The sequence below is a fragment of the Pseudochaenichthys georgianus genome, chromosome 5, assembly GCF_902827115.2.
Source record: "Pseudochaenichthys georgianus chromosome 5, fPseGeo1.2, whole genome shotgun sequence".
NCBI lineage: Eukaryota > Metazoa > Chordata > Actinopteri > Perciformes > Channichthyidae > Pseudochaenichthys > Pseudochaenichthys georgianus.
This window is the reverse complement of record NC_047507.1, coordinates 10,273,574-10,295,853: the sequence shown is the minus strand read 5'-3', so window position 1 is coordinate 10,295,853 and position 22,280 is coordinate 10,273,574. Positions and strand designations below refer to the sequence as shown.

The 22,280-nt window shown below is 38.6% G+C and overlaps 1 protein-coding gene across 9 annotated transcripts in view; it reads left to right on the top strand.

The window, feature by feature from the left end:
* slc2a9l2 (solute carrier family 2 member 9, like 2) overlaps window positions 1–22,280 on the top strand; it is a 266,419-nt gene that overhangs the window by 137,922 nt on the left and 106,217 nt on the right. For all 9 annotated transcript variants that reach the window (XM_034083015.2, XM_071203082.1, XM_034083021.2 and 6 more), the window contains 3 exons: window positions 4,257–4,389; window positions 16,069–16,256; window positions 17,646–17,756. In XM_034083015.2, the coding sequence (XP_033938906.1) occupies window positions 4,257–4,389; window positions 16,069–16,256; window positions 17,646–17,756 (432 nt within the window). The remainder of the gene's footprint in view (window positions 1–4,256; window positions 4,390–16,068; window positions 16,257–17,645; window positions 17,757–22,280) is intronic.

Genomic DNA, 22,280 nt, shown 5'->3' with positions numbered 1-22,280 from the left:
GGACTGTTACCAGTGTAGACAAAGTCATTATCAGGCAGAGGCAAAAATGCCAACTGCTTACATTTTCTCATATTCCAAGAAATATCTCTAAAGTTGCAACTTCAAAATAAATATTTGAAGATTCGCCAACTAACTATAGTTCATCTAATTAATTTGTCTAATTTTTAATAGTTAATCCTATCTTGAAAGTATTTTTTAAGACCTTTTTATTTTTTAAAGATCAACATGGAGGTCTAATTAATTTAATAATTAATTGTTGGATATGTTACTTAGGACCTATCCTTCGTTTTACTGGATGTACACTTCATGTGAACATACAGCACATATTTCGTCATTAATGATATATTTGAAAATACATGTTGTGTTTCTCAGGGCCCCAGCAGAGGGAAATGCACCCCCAACTGTGCTGCCACCACCGGACAAATAGTGCTCATTGTTCATGTCTATTTGAACAACATATTTAAATGAGGTAACGTAATTACATTTGGTGCAAAATGCAAATGTGCCTCACTGCAAAGGCATTTCAATTCACAAAGATCAGCGCTAATAGCCGCACACAGTTACAAACAGGGTTTCTGTGTCACATTTATATTCATTTCCTGACGCAATATTGTCATCAAAAGCGTTTTTTTCTCCAGGCTGTAAACATGTTAATTTATGCTCTAAAGTTAGGCAATTTAACTTGGGGGTCCAAGGGGATTGACTCTTTGTGGAGCCATCCTCAGGTGGCAATTTAAGAAACTTCAGTTTTACCTTTTCAATGTTGGCTTCGCTTGCTGGAAATCTAAATATTTCCCTTTGGATATGGTGGAGACTGAAAACTGAGGTAAACAAATAATTAATATGGAACACGAGTCAGAAAGAGGACTACTGAAATAATGTTGGCCGGATGTCTACATAAGCAACTGTTGACGTTTGCCATATCATCTTTACACCAATGTTTACAGTTTTTCTGTTGCCCTGAATTGACCAACATATTCTTACAGTACTCACGTTTTTCAAGTTTGCAAGGCTTTTATTGTGTGCATAGCTACGTTGTGGATATGACAATGAACATCTTAGGTCACACGCTCCTCCAACAGTGCAACACAATAAACAGATAAAATAGTACAAGTAAATAAAATAAAATAGAATATAATATAAACAGAATATGATAGAAACTGAGCAGAATAGTCTATATTCAAATACAGTCATTTGAATATTAGTATATATGATATATGTAAATTGCAAACAGATTAATGTTATGTTGTGTTATTTTAAATCTGTTGGGCATTTAACTTTTTGTTTTTGGAAGTTGCATTGTACCGTATAGTATAGCACATGGGTTGGCAACAGGCGGCCCGCGGGCCATTGTTGGCCCGCCAGCAATAATATTTGGCCCGTAATTTTGAGAATCTAAAATAAAAAATGTTTACAATATAGGACCAGAGAGTCGCACATCAGGGTTTCCGTTAGCCGGTAATTACCGGTTTTTATCTAGTAAAATTAATTCAAAACCGGTAGATTCAAAACCTGTTGGTCAAAATTAGGGATGCTCCGATCGATCGGCCGCCGGTCATTATCAGCCGATATTCACTCTTAATAGTTTGATCGGTGCTCTCTATAAAGGCCGATCAGGAGAGCTGGATCTGATCGATATGGACATAAACGCGAGTGAAGTATAACCGGACCCGAGAGAGCGATCAGATCAGCTGCTGCATAATCACCTGAAGCCCCGCCCACTGTTTAGCACGCTGCATGATAAACTGACGGGCTGTCAGGAGAGAGAGAGAGGGAGAGGGGAAAAGAGAGGATCCGTTTCTCCCGTGTTATTATCCAAAGTTAATGTAAACTTTTGAATAATGTACTTCATCTACTACAAGTAGTTTGTTTGAATGTAATAATTATGTTGTTTGGTGTTTGTGGAATCAGATTCGGCGGTTAATCTGTAACGATTATAAACTGAAGCAATATAAAAATTACTCCCATTAACTGAGTTTTAAACATCAGCATATCCTGTCATAGTCCGGTGATTACCTGCTAACGGAAACTCTGCTACACCATTCTTATTATTATTATTGAAACATGACCGGTAAGTTTCAAATTTGTCCGGTAAAATAAATTCTGTCCCGACATATCCGCTTACATTCATAATGTCAGCGGAGGGAGGGGAAGCGGCGCTGTGGAAGAGCAGAGTGGCGAGGGAGAGCTGTCATCTTCCCTTTACAAGCTTCAAACATGTATTTATGGTGTGATTTTGGAAATAAAAGTTCTATATTCTGAAAGCCAATACTTTGTTTATTTAAAATCAAACAAAACACCCGAAAAACTAGTTTTTTACGCAAATCCACGTTTATTTTTTAAATGAGCCGTTGCGACTTCCGACTGATTTCGATAGAGCGGGTCACATATGGCAAATGTGTGGTTGTGGGGAACCAGGTCAATTAAAGTACTTATTTAACTAATAAATACATTGAGTTTGAGTAAAATACTTGGTTACTGATTAATTTAGGTTATAATATATTAAATAGATTTATTTTGTCCTTTGATATTTTTTAAAGGTTTTCAACCTGAAAGAATCCTAATGTGTCCTTGAAAAGTTGAAATAAAGAAAAGGAAAAAGGATTCCAGTTGTCCATGCGTCCTCTGTTGCCCCTCAAGCCTCTCAAATGTGGGCAAACACTCAAATAAATGCCAAAAACCCAGATAACTTGACAATACTTATCAGAATATGTTAAATAACACTGCTACCTATAATAACTCTACTTTACTCAGTGGAGTCTCGTCCATTGAGGAAAGGGAGGACCATCCTCCCTAACATTTCAGAGAAAAATAAACTTTGAAGAGAACAATAAATACACCTCAATTTAAAAGATAAGTCTGTTAAAATACAGATAATAGCCCTGGCTTTGGGACTGAAATGGGGCTAGAGAGGACGAGCCTCCCTTTGGGCGGGTCGAGCCAGAGGCTCTGGATTGGGCGCCTATATCATCAGTGAACCAATCAGCGGATCTGACTGCGCATCAGAGTGTTGATGGGGACGGTTATCAGCGATATCAGCGTTCTTTCTGAACCTGGGGAACAGGGGCGCTGCGCCCTCTTACCAAAATCAATTCCTTGAATTAGGCTTTGATTATGTTCTGGCCCGCCATCTTGTGGCTCAGCAAAAAATTGGCCCAAGGCCAAACTTACTTGCCTACCCCTAGTATAGCACATACTTTACTCCCTAAACTGAATTGATATTATACATTGTGAGTGTAGGGTTAATTTGCAGCCCTGGCTGAATTGAGAAGTTTATTACCGTTTTCATTTTAAAGTTTTACAGACTGACCTTTTCAGTTTTGTTTTCACCTAGCAAATGTTGGGCAATTTGTTCATCATCAGACTTAATAGGAGTTGAGTTTTTCTCCCTAAAAGGGCACCTCTTGACCAAATTCTCTCCATAACTACAAACATCTTTGTCTTGTTTGCTCAAGTGAGTTCATGAAGACTAGATCTGCCCAGTACATAAAGCTGTGCATCCTGTCCTATTTCCTGAGTGCAATGCTGTATCCACAAAGTCTGTTTGTTTTTGCAGTACATGAGTCAGAGATCCATTATGGTGCATGATTGGTGCAACTAGATTTTTCCAGAAGGGATGATTTAAAGACCAAGGTCATCTCAAATTGATCAAGTGCTCTTTGCTGTTGTTGGTCCTTGAGACGATTCAGCGAAAATACCGTGTTTGATAACAGCTACCATACAATTAGCAGGCTTTGATAAATATTAAACCTCAGAGGCCTTCTGTGAATGAAACTGAGACAGTATATGAGTAAGTGCATCCCTACAAATGCATTTATGTTCTCTGCATCTGTGTAGTCTCCATGACTGATTATTCAGTTATTATTCATGGGGACATTTCACATATTCACCATTTGTCTACGGAGCCTAACATACTGTTATTGCTTATTTAATGCAGCCTCTCATTCATACAAACATTCAAATCTTTCTTGCTTTAAAGAAACATGAATTGCATCACTTTCATACCGTAAGTCTTATACTATGCTTTCACATTTAGAGGATTACCTTAAGCCTAAGCATTTTTCCTACTGAAATGGTAACTCATTGTAATGATGCATTTAACCTTATAATAATGACTGCTTGCATACATTCTTAACGAGAGTATCATCTGCATTAACTTTTCCCACAGATTAATTTTATCTCACGTCTTTGTATAGTATGGCATTAAAAGATTGAAGCTTTGATGTAGTTCTTTTGTTGTTGTTTTTTTACTGCAGGAAACTAGATGGAGCTACCTGTTTACCTTCCTCGCATTCCCGGCGGTTCTGCAGCTGTGTGTGATGCCCTTCCTGCCCGAGAGTCCTCGCTACCTGCTGATAGAGAGGAGGGATGAAGCCGGAGCAGAACAAGGTATTGCATGTGTACAGAAACAGATGTGCCTCCCTCTCTTCCTATCTGCAGAATGCATAAAAGCTGCCACATAAGGATTCAAATACATTGTTCTTGTAAAGGTTTTAATCTGGTCTATATACCAAACACATCCACACTCTTCTCAGGCTTAAAACATGATTCTAGAGGGAAAGAGAAGTCAAGGCACAATTGCACAAATTACTATAGCATATCTGCAGGGGATTGATAGAGTTGTTTACAAGGACCACAGCCTCATTTCCCATTTCTGGGACTTATGGCTTTAACAGTATTTCACAATTGTTTTTGCTCGGTTTTCAAAAAATGGTTTCGCTGTGCAAACCCATAAAGGATAAGGGTTAAGTCTTTCTTGTGGTAAATCACATTTAAATCCATATTCCTGTTCATATTAGACATTGCCCTGTAGCTTTCATGAACTGCTAACAGAGCACTTATATACTAATAAAGGACTGGCTTATCTATAGCCAGTTGAGTAGCACTTGAAATGTTTGGCTCTAGGAAACCTGATGTACTTATATGATTCTGTTTTCTTCAAGGTTGTGTCTTCCTGGTTGAATGTACTTATTGTAAGTCTCTTTGGATAAAAGCGTCAGGTAAATACAATGTAATGTAATGTCATGTCATGAGCAGATATTATAGGATCAATCGGTTCTACATGTTTTATCACATTACATTTAATGCAATGTACTTGTTACGTCTGTGAAATAATGTAGTTACATGAAATCTATATGCCGGATCTTGACAAACCAACACTTTCAAACTTCAGACACTTCATGGGAGTAACTATCATGGGAGTTTGTTAAATGTTAAAATGTCATGAGACGGCACAGCAGGGGGTAGAGCAGAGCTCAAACTGCATGTGTTTAAGAAGCATGAAGACAAATGTGATGTCAGATATGACTTTGATCTGTTTTGTCTCTGGGGTGGTTTATTCCCACACATCACATATGGGGGCTTTGTGAATATGTGGTTGCTTGTGTTACTCGTAATGCTAAACCTAAATAAACATCTGTACCAGTTATTGAGACACAAGGTCAATGAATGCAACTGATCTCATAAGATTAAAGAAAACGTAAAGGGGGCATTGGTGAGAAGGAGATGTGCAACCTGGCACAAAGATCAGAGCACTGTGGCACAACGTACCCCGAGGCTTGCATGTGCAACATATCACTATAGTCAAGTCATGTAAGGCATCAACATTTAAACAAGAATTTTAAAGGAAATAAAATATCTTATTACATCTGATTTGAAACTAATAAGATATGCCCTCAAAAGTAACAATGTTAGGAAGATAAGCTGCTATCTTCATGGCATATACAAGTAATCAATTTTGTTTCTTAAGTTTCAAAGGACAACACCATTGTTCTAAAGCAGGGGTGGGGAACCTTTTTCCTCTCAAGGGCCATTTCAATTGTTTCAACATCCTCCGAGGGCCGTACAAAGGATTGACCTCTGCATAAAAATACTAAAATCACAGGCCATTCATTTCGCCTTTCTTTCATGTTGTGCAAAGAAAAGGCAACCTCTTAATCCAGATATCTTACCATGACTCGCACATGCATGCACGTGCACGGTTGTGGCATGACCACCAAAACAGGAAGATATGGACACAAGATGTGTGCAATTTAGTTTCCTATCCATGTGAACATGATTTAAGTGGGGGGGGACCTAACCTCCTCAAGGGGGGTCCGGGGGCATGCTCCCCCGGGAAGGTTTTTTTTATTAAATGTTGAAGTTAAAAGCATCAACCTGGTGCACTTTGAGAGCAACATTAGGAGATCTATGGATACATCTCTCAACACCCATAAACAGAACTGTAAGCAGATTTATTTTTCTTTATGGATATTTTACAAATCACTCCCCTTTCAAACTGTATTCTTGTTTATTAACAACTTTTTTTAATGTCATATAGTATTTTATACCTGTTTACTTTCTTCTCTTATTTTTTTATAACTATAATGATCATATAAAGATGTGCCTTTACCTCACTGATTGTAGAAAAAGCTTCTTATATTCGTTAGCATAGCTAGCTAACCAGAGGCTAATAACAACAAAGTTATTGACTGTATGATCAGTATGACTGATGAACAGATCGCCACTGGGCTTTCAACTAAAGACACAGACACGCAGAAACTGCGGCATGTGTACGGCTCCTTATCTGAAGTGCCGGAGCCGCGTTCTGGTGCTCTCCGTCAGAACTGCACCCCATATACCATGTGATGGACCCTGACCTTGGCCAGGAAAAATAGGCACTCGCTTGTTTAATTCTTTTGCGTGTGTTTATATATTACCTCAAGGGCCGTATCAAATGGTCTCGCGGGCCGTATACGACCCGGGGGCCGGAGGTTCCCCACCCCTGTTCTAAAGTATGAGATGCAGATTGGAGATGAATCAGGATTGAACAAGGATGGCACCACAGCAGTAAATGATAGTATCATCGGCGTAGAAATTGAACTGTGCATTGGGAACATGTTACCCAGGTTGTTACCAGAGACAGTCAACTAAAATGGGGCCCAAAGCAGAGCCTTGGGGGACCCCTGATGCAACATCTAGTCCACTGGATGAAAAGGCAGCTAACCCTAATCCTGAACCGTGCAATTTACAAGACATAAACAAATATATATAAACAACAACAATACAAATAAAGATAGTGCAAACTCCGGTGTTAAATAATCTTAAGGCCTGTGGGATGAAACTGTCTCTGAGTCAGGTGGTTTTTGGCCTGATGCTGCGGTACCGCCTGCCAGACGGCAGCAGACAGAACAGTTTGTGGCTGGGGTGATGGGGGTCTTTGATAATCCTGTGGTCTTTCTTCCTGAGCCGCTGGGAGTAGAGATCCTCCATGGATGGCAGCTCCGTCCTGGTGATGTGCTGTGCAGTTTTAACCACCCTCTGTAAAGTCTTACGGTTGAGGGCGGTGCAGCTGCCATAACAGGCAGTGATGCAGCCCATCAGGATTCTCTCTATGGTGCACCTGTAGGAGGTCAGGATGCTCTATATGGTGCACCTGTAGAAGTTGCAGAGTAACCTGGAGTCCATGTTGAACCTCCTCAGCCTGCGGAGGAAGAAGAGCCGCTGTCGAGCTTTCTTGGCTACCGTAGTCCCATTGATGGCGATGGGGGGCGTGTCCCTCTCTCTGCTGCTTCCTGTAATCCACAATCAGCTCCTTGGTTTTGCTGACTTTGAAATGGAGGTCATCACAGTTTAATGATATACCTTATGCTTTGAAGCATTGCAGTATAACTGTAGAATACTCATTTTTAGACAATTAAAGGCTTTGCACACCCACACAGGTTTGACTGATTAGACCTCCGCTCAGGTTGAAGGTAGGTGGATTAATGCTGAGATTTATGGTCACTAGAACCCACGCACCAATAAGTGTGATAAAGGCTTAATCTTTCCTTTTTCAAGCTGTGCATCAAATATGAGAAACTTAATTAGTACAGTCCAGAGAGGAGGTCTAATCAGCCAGAATCATACATTAACACTCATCAGAGTGGGTTTATCAGTGTACTTTTGAACTTACAAATGTTTAAAATATCTAAGGTGAACTAGATCTGAATTTTTAGCTTTTTTATTGGGAATTTGCACCATTTAAATTATGCCAACTTTGGCCATTAGCCGTTCACAGTTGCAATGTTCCCAAAATTACAGGTGTTTGAAATGTTGGTACCACACACGTCACTTTTTATTGAATTGATTTGTCCAATGTCCTACATAAGGGAAATATGTTTATATTTAACAACACTTTATTTTCTTATACCCTAATTCATATGCCACACAAATATGACCACAACTGAATATGTTGAATACTGTAGCTACCTACTTTAAATCTTAAATACTTTAAACTGAAGCTATCATAACCAGATATTGAGGAAAGAAAACTTAATCAAAAAAAGGGAAGTTTTGAAACATAATAATTTGTCTTATCTTCAAGACATGATGACAGGAAGGAACAGCATGGGGTAAAGGCATGTTTCAAACGGCATCAACAAGGTCGTACAAAAAAAAAGGGATTTCAGATATGTCTTTGATATGTTTTGTCGGACACGTTTTTTTGCTAGCTTTTTTTTGTATTCACTTGAATTCATAATCAGATATCAGTTTAAAGAGGTTAGCCATAAACGTTCTCTCTCAAATCCTTTATCGCATCTAAATTGGCCAATTGGGCAGTACAAATGACCGGCAAAATGGCAGATAAATAGTTAGAGAGCGATGCAGCTTATCACAAAACTTGATTTCTTTTATTTAAACTTTAAATTCAAGGACGGTGCTTTCACTTCTCTTGATGGAGTAGTTCTATTTTTAGCTCACTGTCGATTTGCCATCTGTCTTTGTAACTGGTTGCTCTCACCAAATAAATAATTCCAACCGTGAGTCTGTTCAACAAATTGCAATCAGGAAATGTGCTACTTCTCTTTTGAACCTACACAACAAACAAAAGGTGAAGTGAGCAATAAGAGAACTTGCAGTTTCAGACAAATCAATAAAATGTTCTTACCAAAGCTCTTCACTAAGCCACAACATAATACATCTTATTGGTAATTACAATGAAAATGGTAATGATCAATAACCCTATCAGTTTATTTTCGAGTCAATCCCAATAAGTCCATCCGGGTGCCCTTAACAGAAGAAATATAGAGCAGCCTTGAAAAAATTCAACCAAAAATGCCTCCAAATCAACCCTATTTTCAATCCTGTTCAGAAACTCTTTAAATATTTAACATCTGTGTCAATGTTAGTTTTATGCCAGAGCAATGTTGTCATTTTTCAAAAGGTCTATCTGTCAGACTGGTGTGCACGCTGCTAGTGATCACCACACCAATCATAGGGAGCGGAGCCCAACTCTCCTGCAGGGAAAATGAAAGAGACTTCTATCCGTGGGAACAAAGGCACTGTCACACGTCCCATCTCCAAACATCAATATTTCATTTCATTTTGTCCCACTCATGGTACGCAAAACCCAATGTATAATAATTGCCAACAAAACAGGTCTCTACAAACACACCATTGACACCATATCATGTCAAGCAGCTGACAGCACAGTATGATCCTGGATTGGAGCAGGTTGCCATAGTTTCTATCAGCAGGGAGAAGCAATTGAACACTAATTTCCATATACTCATCCCGGCGATAATTACATTGAGATAAGATGTCATGGTGGGAAACGTATTCTGGAGACAGAAGGTTATTTTCAGCATGGTGGGATCTGCACTCAACTGAATACACTTTTCTCGTTGCCTTGTGTTTAATACATGAGATAAAATACATTGTCTTTATTTAAAATGAAGATGTACCTTTTTACATCACTGTAGTTGTTTTTTAAAATAGGGTTTTTTAGATATTTACCATTTTCACAACTGAAAAATTGTAAGACGGTTATTTTTATGGATGCTGCCCTTTTACAGAAATGAACTCTAAATACTTGTAACACAGTAAAACATGGTTACAAAGATGAGTCCTGCTTTCTCTGAACTCAACACCTTTGAGGACTTATATGTTACAGTATGTGACACATGCAACTCTTTAGTATTGTTTCTGTCCTTCCCCTGGGTGCAGATTGTACATAACATCTGTTGAATATCAATTAGGTACATTATGGTGAAGCAAACCTTTTGGCTTGACGCTTTTTCTCCAACACATACACTTTCGAATTCCTGCCTTGTGCACTGCACCACGAACAGCTGTATTTGCAACCACAGACACACACATCCTTCATGCCACCCTGGAGACCCGGACATATCTTCCTGCCCACTTGGTGGTCCCTGTTCACACTGTTCGCCCCTCTCCACCACATCCTAATGATCTGCTTTTAGTCCTGCTCGGTGTACTGTATATGGATTTGCTATTCTAGGTTGTGTCCTTAGCCTGCCCTGTACCCACCTCGAATTCCCATAACCCCAGGGATAGTTAAAGGGATTAAAGTGAGTAAAGAGGTTGCTTTAGACCAACATATTGCCTCCAGTCCATCACCTTCAAGTTCAAACAACCTTCAACTGGTGAAGTTGAAAATGATTGCTAGAAACCCGTTCAGCTATGCACATACAAATATTGAATATCGATGTATTTCTGTTTTTTGTCCGCCTTTTGACTGATAGAAAAACATAATTAATGACAATTTTGTAATGTTTATAATTTTCATTACATAACATTACATTTAATTCAGCTGACGCTTTTATCCAAAGCGACTTACAATCAGTGCATTCAACCAAGAAAAAACAAACTCAAAAGCAAGAATCCTGCCGGTACATTTAGCGATCTATAGTCCAAACCAATTTAAGTGCTATTGCAATTAAAGCCAAACCTTTAAAATGCTACGTACATAAAAGAGTATGTTTTTTTTTCTTTTTCTTTTATTGGCCAAGATGCAGTCAAAACAGGTGGGTTTCAGACTGCGACGGAAGATATGTAGGCTTTCTGCTGTCCCGATATCAATCGTTCCACCATTAACGAACCAGGAAAACAAACAGCCTTTTTTATAAAGGGTCCCACTCATAGTGAGGGGGCTGCAAGCTGATTGGCCGATGCTGAGTAAAGTGCATGCTTGAATTTTTTGATCAACATTAGCAGAGCGTTTAATAAAATAAGTTGTTTCATCATAGAAATGGATTTGAATTATAGATGGAACAATAGAGCATATTTGAACATTCACTTCCTTCAATTACTGTGGCTAGCAGATAGAGAGAGGGCTGCAATAAAATGTAATATAGTGTTGATGAATTATGTATCTGAGAGGAAGCATTTCAATTGACGACATGGCGGGACCACAATGCAGCCTCAGGGTTTGTCACAAATCCCTCTGACTACAATTGGAGGACTCCTGTGAAGTTTCCTAACTAGCAATGAGTTGTGTTTATTTTAATTGTTCTCATCAACATGTATTATATGTATTCCTGAGGCCTAATTTATGTGTTGAATGCAATCCCAATTGGAAAGACAATCCCTCTTTAAAAAAAAACACTGCTTGGATCCACTCATTATGTATTTTCTCAGTGCCACCAGGTCAGTGACTCCACTTACAACCTTGAGTACAAAGTAGCTAATTGACATATTTCCCTTTTTTTACTGTGAAAACATTAAAAGGTGAGATTAAAAACTGAAAATATTGAAGTAATTAGCATTGTCACAGGACTACACTTTGAAAGCATAAACAAAGCCATGCATTACAATAACTAAGTTGGCTGATTCTGTTTTGTACCGATCACGCAGCCTGTCACCTGGGAACCGAGGGCCTGCATTACCCAAATTACCCACTTTAAGGAGGCCAGATTAAGGAACACAAGTCACAGCGCATCTTAAACTGCTGGCTAAAGATAAACGTAAATACAGTAGGATTGTTATTCACGTCGGTGGTAATGATGTTCGTTTACGCCAATCAGAATGCACAAAACTTAATGTGGAGTCGGTGTAGTTATGCTAAAACAATGTCGGACACCGTAATCTTCTCTGGTCCCCTCCCCAATCTGATCAATGATGACATGTATAGCCGCATGTCATCATTTCAGCGCTGGTTGTCTTGGTGGTGCCCAGCAAACAATGTGGGCTTCGTAAATAATTGGACAGCCTTCTGGGGAAAACCTGGTCTGATTAAGAGAGACGGCATTCACCCTACTTTGAAAGGTGCAGATCTCATTTCGGCAAACATTTCAGGGCTTTGTGGACGTAATCCATGACAAACTGGAGTTGAGACCAGGAGGCAGAGTCGCAGTCTTACACGCTTCTCTGCGCTCTCTCCTAGGCAGTCACCCATAGGAATCCCGAACCCAATAAAATACCCAATATTAGCGGTGTGTGTGTCTGCCCAAGGACAATTTAAGGTAAAACCTAATAGAGGTGTCATACATAATAACCTAATAAAAGTAAATATAACAACTACTACAGTGCAACAAAACAGGAAGATTAAATGTGGTCTCTTAAACATAAGATCTCTAGCATCTAAAGCAATATTGGTAAATGATTTAATATCAGATTATAATATTGATATATGCTGTCTCACTGAAACTTGGTTGAGACATGAAGAATATGTCAGCATAAATGAGGCCACTCCACCCAGCCATGTCAACACTCATATTGCTCGAGGCACGGGCCGAGGAGGTGGAGTTGCAGCAATCTTTGACTCAAGTTTACTTATCAATACTAAACCAAAATGTAATTATACCTCTTTTGAAAGCCTCGTTTTTAGTCTTACGCATCCGACCTGGAAAACTTTGCAGCCAATCTTATTTGTTACAGTGTATCGTGCACCAGGTCCTTATTCAGAATTCTTATCAGAATTCTCTGAGTTTTTATCAACTTTGGTTCTTAAAACAGACAAAGTAATTATCGTAGGTGACTTTAATATTCATGTTGACGATGATAAAAATAGCCTTACTGTTGCATTTAACTCTATATTAGATTCTGTTGGTTTCTGTCAGAGTGTAAATAAACCAACCCACTGTTATAATCACACTCTCGACCTTGTTCTGACTTATGGTATTGAAATTGAGCAACTATTAGTCGAACCGCATAATCCTGCTTTATCCGACCATTTCTTAGTAACTTTTGAAGTACTGTTACTAGACTACAAAGCATTAGTCAAAAGCTCTTGCAGCAGAAACCTATCTGTTAGTGCTATAGCCACATTTAAGGAAGAGATTCAACCAATACTTAACTCGATAGCATGTCTGCATGTAGGGGAGGAAACTTATACAAAATGTACACCACCCCAAATTGATCATGTTGTTGATAGTGCTATAGATGCGCTGCGAATAAAATTAGACTCTGTTGCTCCTTTGAAAAAGAAGAAAATAAAACAACATAGATTAGCTCCATGGCATAATGCCGAAACCCGCAAAATAAAGCAAAAGTCTAGACAACTTGAAAGGATATGGCGTTCCACTAAACTTGAAGAATCTCGTTTAATTTGGCATATTACTCTCAATGAATATAAGAAAGCACTGCGTAAAGCGAGAGCAGCCTACTACTCTTCATTAATAGATGAGAATAAGAATAATGCAAGATTTCTTTTCAGCACTGTAGCCAGGCTGACAGAGAGCCACAGCTCGATTGAGCCTTCTATTCCCATAGCACTCAGTAGTAATGATTTTATGTGCTTTTTTAACGATAAAATTGTTACTCTTAGAAACAAAATTAATGACCTCTTGCCTTCGACCAGTATAGTGTTATCAACAGCTCCCGGAATCGTAAGTTCTAATATTACACTAGATAGTAAACTAGAATGCTTTTCAGCCATTAACCTTGAACAATTACATTCAATGATTCTCTCTTCTAAACCATCCACGTGCATGTTAGACCCAATTCCAACTAAGCTGTTGAAGGAAGCTTTTCCATTAATTAGCACTTCTTTATTAAATATTATGAATATGTCTTTATTATCAGGCTATGTTCCACAATCATTCAAAGTAGCAGTGATACAACCGCTTCTTAAAAAGCACAACCTCGATCCAGAGGTTGTAGCCAACTATAGACCTATTTCTAATCTTCCGTTCCTCTCAAAAATTCTTGAGAAAGCGGTCGCAAAACAGTTGTGTGATTACTTAAAAAACAATGATTTATTTGAAGATTTTCAGTCTGGCTTTAGAACACATCATAGCACAGAGACAGCTCTGGTTAAAGTCACAAATGATATTCTAATAGCCTCAGACAAGGGACTTGTCTCTATTCTTGTTTTGCTCGATCTTAGTGCTGCATTTGATACTATCGACCATGATATCCTATTGCAAAGACTAGAGCACTTAGTTGGCATACAGGGAACTGCTTTAGGCTGGTTTAGGTCCTATCTATCTGAACGCTCTCAGTTTGTACGTGTTAACGATGAATCTTCCACGCAAACCAAAGTTAGCCATGGAGTGCCACAGGGCTCAGTGCTCGGACCTATTTTGTTCACATTATATATGCTTCCGTTAGGCAATATTATAAGGAATCATTCTGTAAACTTTCATTGTTATGCGGATGATACTCAACTATATTTATCAATCAAGCCTGATGAAATTAATCATCTAAATAAAATTCAAGACTGCCTTAAGGACTTAAAAACGTGGATGACCTTAAACTTTTTGATGTTAAACACGACCAAAACTGAAGTTATTGTACTTGGCCCGAAGAATCTACGAAACAAATTATCTAAGACATACTAACTATGGATGGCATTAATTTGGCCTCCAGTGAGACTGTAAGGAATCTTGGTGTTATATTTGATCAGGATTTATCCTTTAACGCCCACATAAAATCAATTTCAAGGACCGCCTACTTCCATCTACGTAACATTGCAAAAATCAGGCATATCTTGCCTCAAAACGATGCAGAGAAACTAGTCCATGCATTTGTTACTTCTAGGCTGGATTATTGTAACTCTCTATTATCAGGGAGTACTAAGAAGTCAATCAAATCGCTTCAGCTGATTCAAAATGCTGCGGCTCGTGTACTAACCAGAGTTAGGAAAAGGGACCACATTACTCCTGTTCTGGCTGCCTTACACTGGCTCCCTATAGAACACAGGATAGAATTTAAAATTCTTCTTCTCGCCTACAAAGCCCTTAATGGGCAGGCGCCATCTTACCTTAAAGAACTCATTATACCCTACTGTCCTACTAGGGCATTGCGTTCCAAGAATGCAGGGTTGTTGGTTGTTCCTAGAATCTTTAAAAGTACAATGGGAGCCAGAGCCTTTTCTTATCAAGCTCCACATTTGTGGAATCAGCTTCCAGTTTGTGTTCGGGCGGCAGACACCCTATCCGTTTTTAAGAGTGCGCTTAAGACCTTCCTTTTTGATAAAGCTTATAGTTAGGGCTGATTAGATTCAGCCCCTAGTTTTGCTGATATAGGCTTAGTTTGTCGGGGGACATCTTACTTCTTCCTTCTCTCTGTCTATACCCGTGTACACTCATGTTCCGATTAACCCAGCTTCCCCAAATGTCTTTCTTTTGGTGTCTATATACGCTGGGATCCGGAGTCATGGATGATCCTGCGGTCCTGTGTCCTGGATCGCGAGCGCTGGATCTTGAGTCGTGGCTGTGGTCCTGGATCATAGGTCCTGGATGGATATCCTCGTGGATTCATCTTCCTATTATACACACATGCATTTCCAAACATTTGGACTACCTATGTTGCAAATGTATTATCTTTTCAATTTACACACGGCATCTATTGCACGTCTGTCCGTCCTGGGAGAGGGATCCCTCCTCTGTTGCTCTCCCTGAGGTTTCTCCCATTTTTCCCTTTAAACTGGGTTTTCTTTGGAAGTTTTTCCTTGTACGATGTGAGGGTCTAAGGACAGAGGGTGTCGTATTGTCATACTGATATTCTGTACACACTGTGAAGACCACTGAGACAAATGTAACATTTGTGATATTGGGCTATATAAATAAACATTGATTGATTGATTGATTGATTGACAGTTAGGATACACATTACACATCACAAATATGCAGCGTCTTATACTCATTCAATAAGACAAGTGTAATACAAATTACAATTTAGTAAATTGTACAACAATTTAGTTTACTGATTTTAATTTAGTCTTATTTAGTGTTCAGTTTTGAACTAATTGATCCATTTCCAAGGATAAATCTTAATCTCCTTTGGATAAATACTCATCCTCTTTGATCTCAGCATGATGTTTGCTTTTATCTTTGGATAATTTTAACACTGTTTCTGTGTCAGCTTTCCGGAGGTTGTTGGGGAAGAAAGACGTGTCTCAGGAGCTGGAGGAGGTCCATGCGGAGTCTCGTGCGCAGGACAACGTGCACACCGCCTCTGTGCTGCAGCTGCTGCGGAGCCAGGCTGTTCGCTGGCAGCTCATCACCATCATCGTCAGCATGGCCTGCTATCAGCTCTGCGGCCTGAACGCTGTGAGACCCTGTTATTATCTCACTTTACTCAGAGAGTCAATGAAATCCTGTTCTTTAGAATGCATTATTACTTTATTGTATTTTTGAAAATCAGAAATGTCTTTGCTATTTATTTTTGATCATTTAAAAATGTTTTAAGCATTATATAAGAATCAATATTGCAGAATTCAGTTAAGAAAATAGACAACCTTCTTTTAAAATATTTACGTGACAAACATGCTGCAATTAGACTTTCTTAAAGATGCTCTGTCACACCCCTCCAAGCAAACATTTTAAATCTGTTTGATAGGACAGAACAGAAATCAGTTCTGCATGCCCAGAGTCCTTTTAGTGACAAAATGGCCGCTTGTCAGTGGATCAGGTGTAGCAGCAAATTGCAGTGCACAGGTGTGACCCAGTAATTGTTGACTCTTTAAAAAGAAAAAAAAAGAAATAGGGTTATTTAGTTGTTTTTATTCAATAAGGCTATGCGGTAAAATAATTTAAGTCGTTATTTTCTAAGATAGATTGTATCTTTCCAAATGTTCCCAGCACTCCTCTGTTTAAGTACCTGTGGGCATGCAGGTCACTTTAGGTCACCCAGTCATGCACGTTGTTGAGGGAAGAGATGTGGAGCCATCCTTCACCTGAGGTGTTTATGTATTCTCTTCTCAAACTTTTTTCATCTAACTTTTCTTATCTCCTACTTTCCTTAAAGCCCTTCTAGGGACTGTTGCAAACTACCATCTGCCAAACATACCGATGCTGAAATGAAACTTCTGTTTGCAGTCTGTCTATGTTTATGTTATCTGTTCCTATGAAATGATCAATAATTAAATAAGGATCGACGAGCAGGAAGGATGCAACCAAAGCCGGTCTTTTTGACACTTACATTTTTAAAATAAGACTCTTGATCCTTGACTGACATATTTAAAATTCATGCAAATGGTATACGTAAGCTTGCTCCAAAACCATGTTCAGAATAATTATCAGCTCAATTTTTTCATTATCAAATATTCCAATATGATAGGTTGACGGTCCTCTTGGTAATACTGTAATGCGAAAAGCTAGAAATCCCAAAGCTCCTTCTCGATTATCATAGATATGGGCAAGACTTCATTTGCATACACTTTCCTTCCATGAAGCCAGGCATTTCATTTGGAGATTTAACTTTGGAGGTCTTTATTTTGATCATCAGACCTGTCAAATGACTCCAGTGAATACTATAGTCAGAGAGAGACTCGGTGCTGTTGCAGAAGCTTATTGTGTAGCAATGAAACTGATTCTGAAGGTGACAGCTGAGACATTTTGCAATGAAAGCATCGTCACAGGATCAGTTCTTCAGCTTATTAAAAATCTTTAAAACAAATAGATTTGTATATATATTTAACTATATATAAATGTTCGTAGATCTGGTACTACACCAATGGGATCCTTCGGGACGCAGGCTTTGCCGACAACATTATCCCCTACATCACCCTGACCACCGGGGCCATAGAGACTTTAGCAGCCATCATCTCGGTGAGTATTCCCATTTTAAATCAACTGAATCTGTCTGAAACTGGGCATCAGACTGCTCTCTGAATGAAAAGGAAATAACACAAGTGTATGATGTTTGGTTTCAGGGGTAATAGTCTTTAACTTTTATCTAATTTTCGTGCGATTTGAACTTCTGTTGTTTCTTCTTTTACTATTTAAATACCTACATTTTCAAAGGTTTGATATTAACATGGTTTGCCATTATATGTACATATAATTACTCTCACCGGAGGGAGACAAAAGATTCGCCCTGTAGCTTAAAACGAAACGTCTCTTCTTATAATATGAATACGAAGTTAGGCAAATACAGTTATCTGAATAAAATGGCAACCCCGAAGTGAATGCATATACATCACTGGGAGCACATACCAAATATTTGTCTTACTTCACTTTTGCTTTATTAGTAATGCTGATGTCTTCCGATTCGTCTCTGAAAACAGTTCTTAAAAGGGTCAAATGAAAAGCAAAGAGTTGCAAAAATAATTAGCAGTAGTTTTCTTCTCTGTATGATTATCATCTAGACTCAGGAAACAACTACATATGGGCAACAGTTGACATTAAAATATCATCATTGGTCATTGTGGTGCATTGACATGATCTCCATACAGTAAGAGAAAGATGAGATCCTTATTCCCATTTCACTTTTCCCAAACCAATATTGTATCATAATTCTAATGCTGTTCTTGCTTGAAGTGGAGGAACCTCCCTGCTGCTCAGCTACTTAAACACCCTCAGCCCACTTGACGTAAAAAGGCACTTGTATGTTCCGCTCTGGTAGGAGATCTGTCACTAAATGACGGAGCAGAGAGCCGACTGCATCAAACAGCTGAGTGGGTTGATTAGCTATTAATTGAGTTGGAGTGTCTCTGTTGGCAGCTTGTTACGCAGATAATGTAGCTTTCCACTCTAGAGCAGTAATTCCTATGCACAACACATTATAAATATAAAACATGAAAGACATCAATGATAAAAAATCCTAATCAAAAAACACTAATAAAGCTGATTTTCTGATATTTATGTTCAAACCTCACAAACATGTATGGCAGTAGCAAGAGATAAGTAGCATTGTAGTCTTATCTCCATCATATTCCTAAGCAACAAACTACTTTGGCACAAGGCATCCACTCGAGAGCTCAGGAGTCGATAGTCTGCTGCATCCAATTTTAATCCAGTTAACCGCTGCTGTAGGAATACTAACATACTGATAACAGAGAGCTATTGATTCAGAATACACTGCATGATTTGGAACCACCTTGAGGGAAGGCTGAATTACTCACGACTAAAAACCTTATTTCGACCACATAAATACATAATGTTCAGGATCCTTTCTTGCAACTCCGGTAAAAGAATATATAGTTTTTAAGTTCCTGTGCTAAAGTTCGCTTGACAGTTGCAACAACTTTCAGAGCGTTGATCTACACGTCAATGTTAGGGTAAGGCTGGGCATATCCTTTAATGTCATTGATGTTTAATTTAAATCATGTTGCTGACACCCTAAGGCTTTATGCCTTTTCATCATAGGAAGCCCAGAGTTTCAAGTCAGCACATCATACAAAGTTTCCTTTTCACATGTAGGATATTGTATGAGGCACACGCATCGTCAGTGACTGGAAATCCTGTGTTCATGGATAGCTCATTCAGGAGGGACGATATTACCCAGATTCTTCCAGCCATCACAGAGTTGGCTTGTAATTTGGTCCTAACACTGAATTTTGCTGTGCGTTGAAGTTGTCTTCCGATTTCAGCATGGGCCCTTTCTGGCATGAATTCATAAATCCGGTTGTATACCAGTAAAACATTTTTCTTGGTGTTTTCATTAGAATAACTCCTTCACCAACAGATGTTTATTTTTTGAAGGTTTTGCACCAACGCCAGGAAACAATATACACATGCACAGTGACTCACTGTAAAAACTCCAGAGAAGGAGCAGATGTATTCACACATGGACCAATCAGATATTTCTCAGGAGCTAAAATTGAGGGATCCATTTATTGTCCGTTAAGACTGATTCGAACATTTGTATTTTTACATACAGCTCCTCCGGATAATGTCTAGATAATTTCTGGGTTACAACCTGACAAATGTAAGTGCAATAGTGCATCATTCACTCTCTCTTAAGACGATGCAGAGCTCTGAAAATTATTTGCAGATCATTTTCTACGTCTTTCTTACTGCAAGCCATCCATTTCAAACCATACATTGTCATTTGACCCATTGTTAATATCAATATATTGATTAAATGAGCTTAAACTTCATCTGCTCATGTAGTGCAATATAAATATACCAAGAAGAACAGCCAATAGGTTTTCACTTTGCAGTTTAATTTCCCATGTCATAGTCAACTGAGAGTAAATAAACTGTGAATCTGTCACTGTTACATGTTTTATTGGTCTAAATTGCCTACTCTTCTGTGCTCTTGAGATGTGATGTGAATGCATAAAGAACTAGCTGCAGCATATTTCACTCCAGAACCCAAAAACCAAACTTTAGTATCTGGAATTTTTGCATAAATGCTACTTTACTCATGAGATGCAGTCGATCTCATCCGTCTTCATGTAATTAGTGTAAAACCCCTGTGTGTGCTTCTATCAAATGATGTGGTTCCTCTGAGCAGAAGCACATTAAAGTTTCTTTTATCCACGGCATGGAGAGGACCCGACTGAGCTGCAGAGTGACTCACTTCAAACAACAGTGTGCACTCTTCAGATATCAGTTTTTTCTTCGGCCCTGCAGCATCACCCTATCAAGTCACCCCCCATCACCTTTTGAAGACCAAACGTATATACTGCTGATCATTATGAGCCATTGCTATCTGGCATACACATATAAGTTGAACAAAGTATAATGACATTTGCATATCCATCGGTTGTGGAACTGATTGAATTAATCAATCCAACAAATGACTTACTAATTATAAAAACAATAAGTCACTTTTGCTTTATTCATTTGTATATAAAGCACTTAACAAGCTATATGGACTTTACAATCTCAACCCCTGTCAAACTAAGACAGACAAAACTTCCTCAGTGTAAAAGCAGAGTACTTGACATCTTCCTTTTAGAGGGCAACCTCAAGAGTTTTATAGACATACATTAATATTGAATTGCTATTGAACGGACACCATTGGTATGAGCGTCATGTTCCTAATCCCTTTAACATCCGTTGAGAAAGATTCATTTGATTTGTGGTTTAAGGAGCCTCAAACATTTATGATATTTAGATCAAAATCTACACTTGGCTTTAAAATGTGACTTTTCATTTAGATGGCAACATTTTAAAGGTGAGTTTTAATCCCCAAAACCTGAGGTCTTGATGCACAACGATGTGCTTTAAGTTGTAGCTCCAGGTTCAGTTATTTACAAAAGCCTTTTTAAACCACACAAAGCTGGCAACTCACAGGCAAACGTTTCTGATAAGCCCTTTCAAAAGAAACTTAACATGTATTCAGGGACCTAAATATTAGGAAAGATTTATACTTGTGTTTTTTTATTTTGTTCTTAAGTGTTTATGAATTTCGGGAGGACTCATCGATTGCACCAAAATGACACAATGTTACCTTGTATTGCTCTAAAGGGAAATTAAGACCCATTATGCAGAAAAGCCTATTCTAGTATAATATTGCGTTACTGGATTATAATTGTTGTTTTCATCACTTTAATGTTGCAGTTGTTAAAGGGTTGATCTAATTTTATACCGTTTTCATTTGCTTAAAGGTGGGGTAGGTAAGTTTCAGAAACCGGCTCGAGATACACTTTTTGTTATATTCCATGGAATGCTCTTAACATCCCGATAGCAATGAATATCTTAAGTGCTTTGACAAAAAATCCATAAAAAAATGTCATCTGTAGAAGCCGTAATACTGTAAAAAGTACGACCAATCCGTTTAGCCGGGCTGGCTAAACGGATTGGATGGCCTACCTGCCTGTCAGCCTTCCATCGGGGCACAAACTTATCTCGTGCCCTCATTGGTCATGTGCGCGTTCGTGTGTGTTGGAGGAGGGGCTCTATAAGGAAGTGGCAGATTTTCTCCGGTTGTGTATTTTCAAATTCTAGCGATCTCGAGCCGGTTTCTCAAACTTACCTACCTCACCTTTAACCATAAATAATAATAATGTATGAGTGGGTTTATCTGTTGTGTTAATAACCAACACCCGCAAAATGTATTAAATGAATGTAGGTTTGGAAACATATCAATATTTCCCTCTGAGATGAAGTGGAGTAAAATATAAAGTGTCATACAATTGAAATTCTCCACTTTCCACTACAGGTCATAGATACTAGAGAATAGACTAGAGAATGTAATTTCTTCAAGAATTTCTAGTGGGAATGCTTTATGCTGAAAAGCTGAAGCTAAACTGCTATGCTGAAATGTAATGCATTTAGATTGAAATGATACATGAACACTGGGGGCTTGAATGTGTGATGAGAGAAGAAAATAAAGTAAAAAGGCTTGGAAAAGCAGCAGAATATTTGAACTGCAAACTTTTGAACTAACTTAATGGCGAA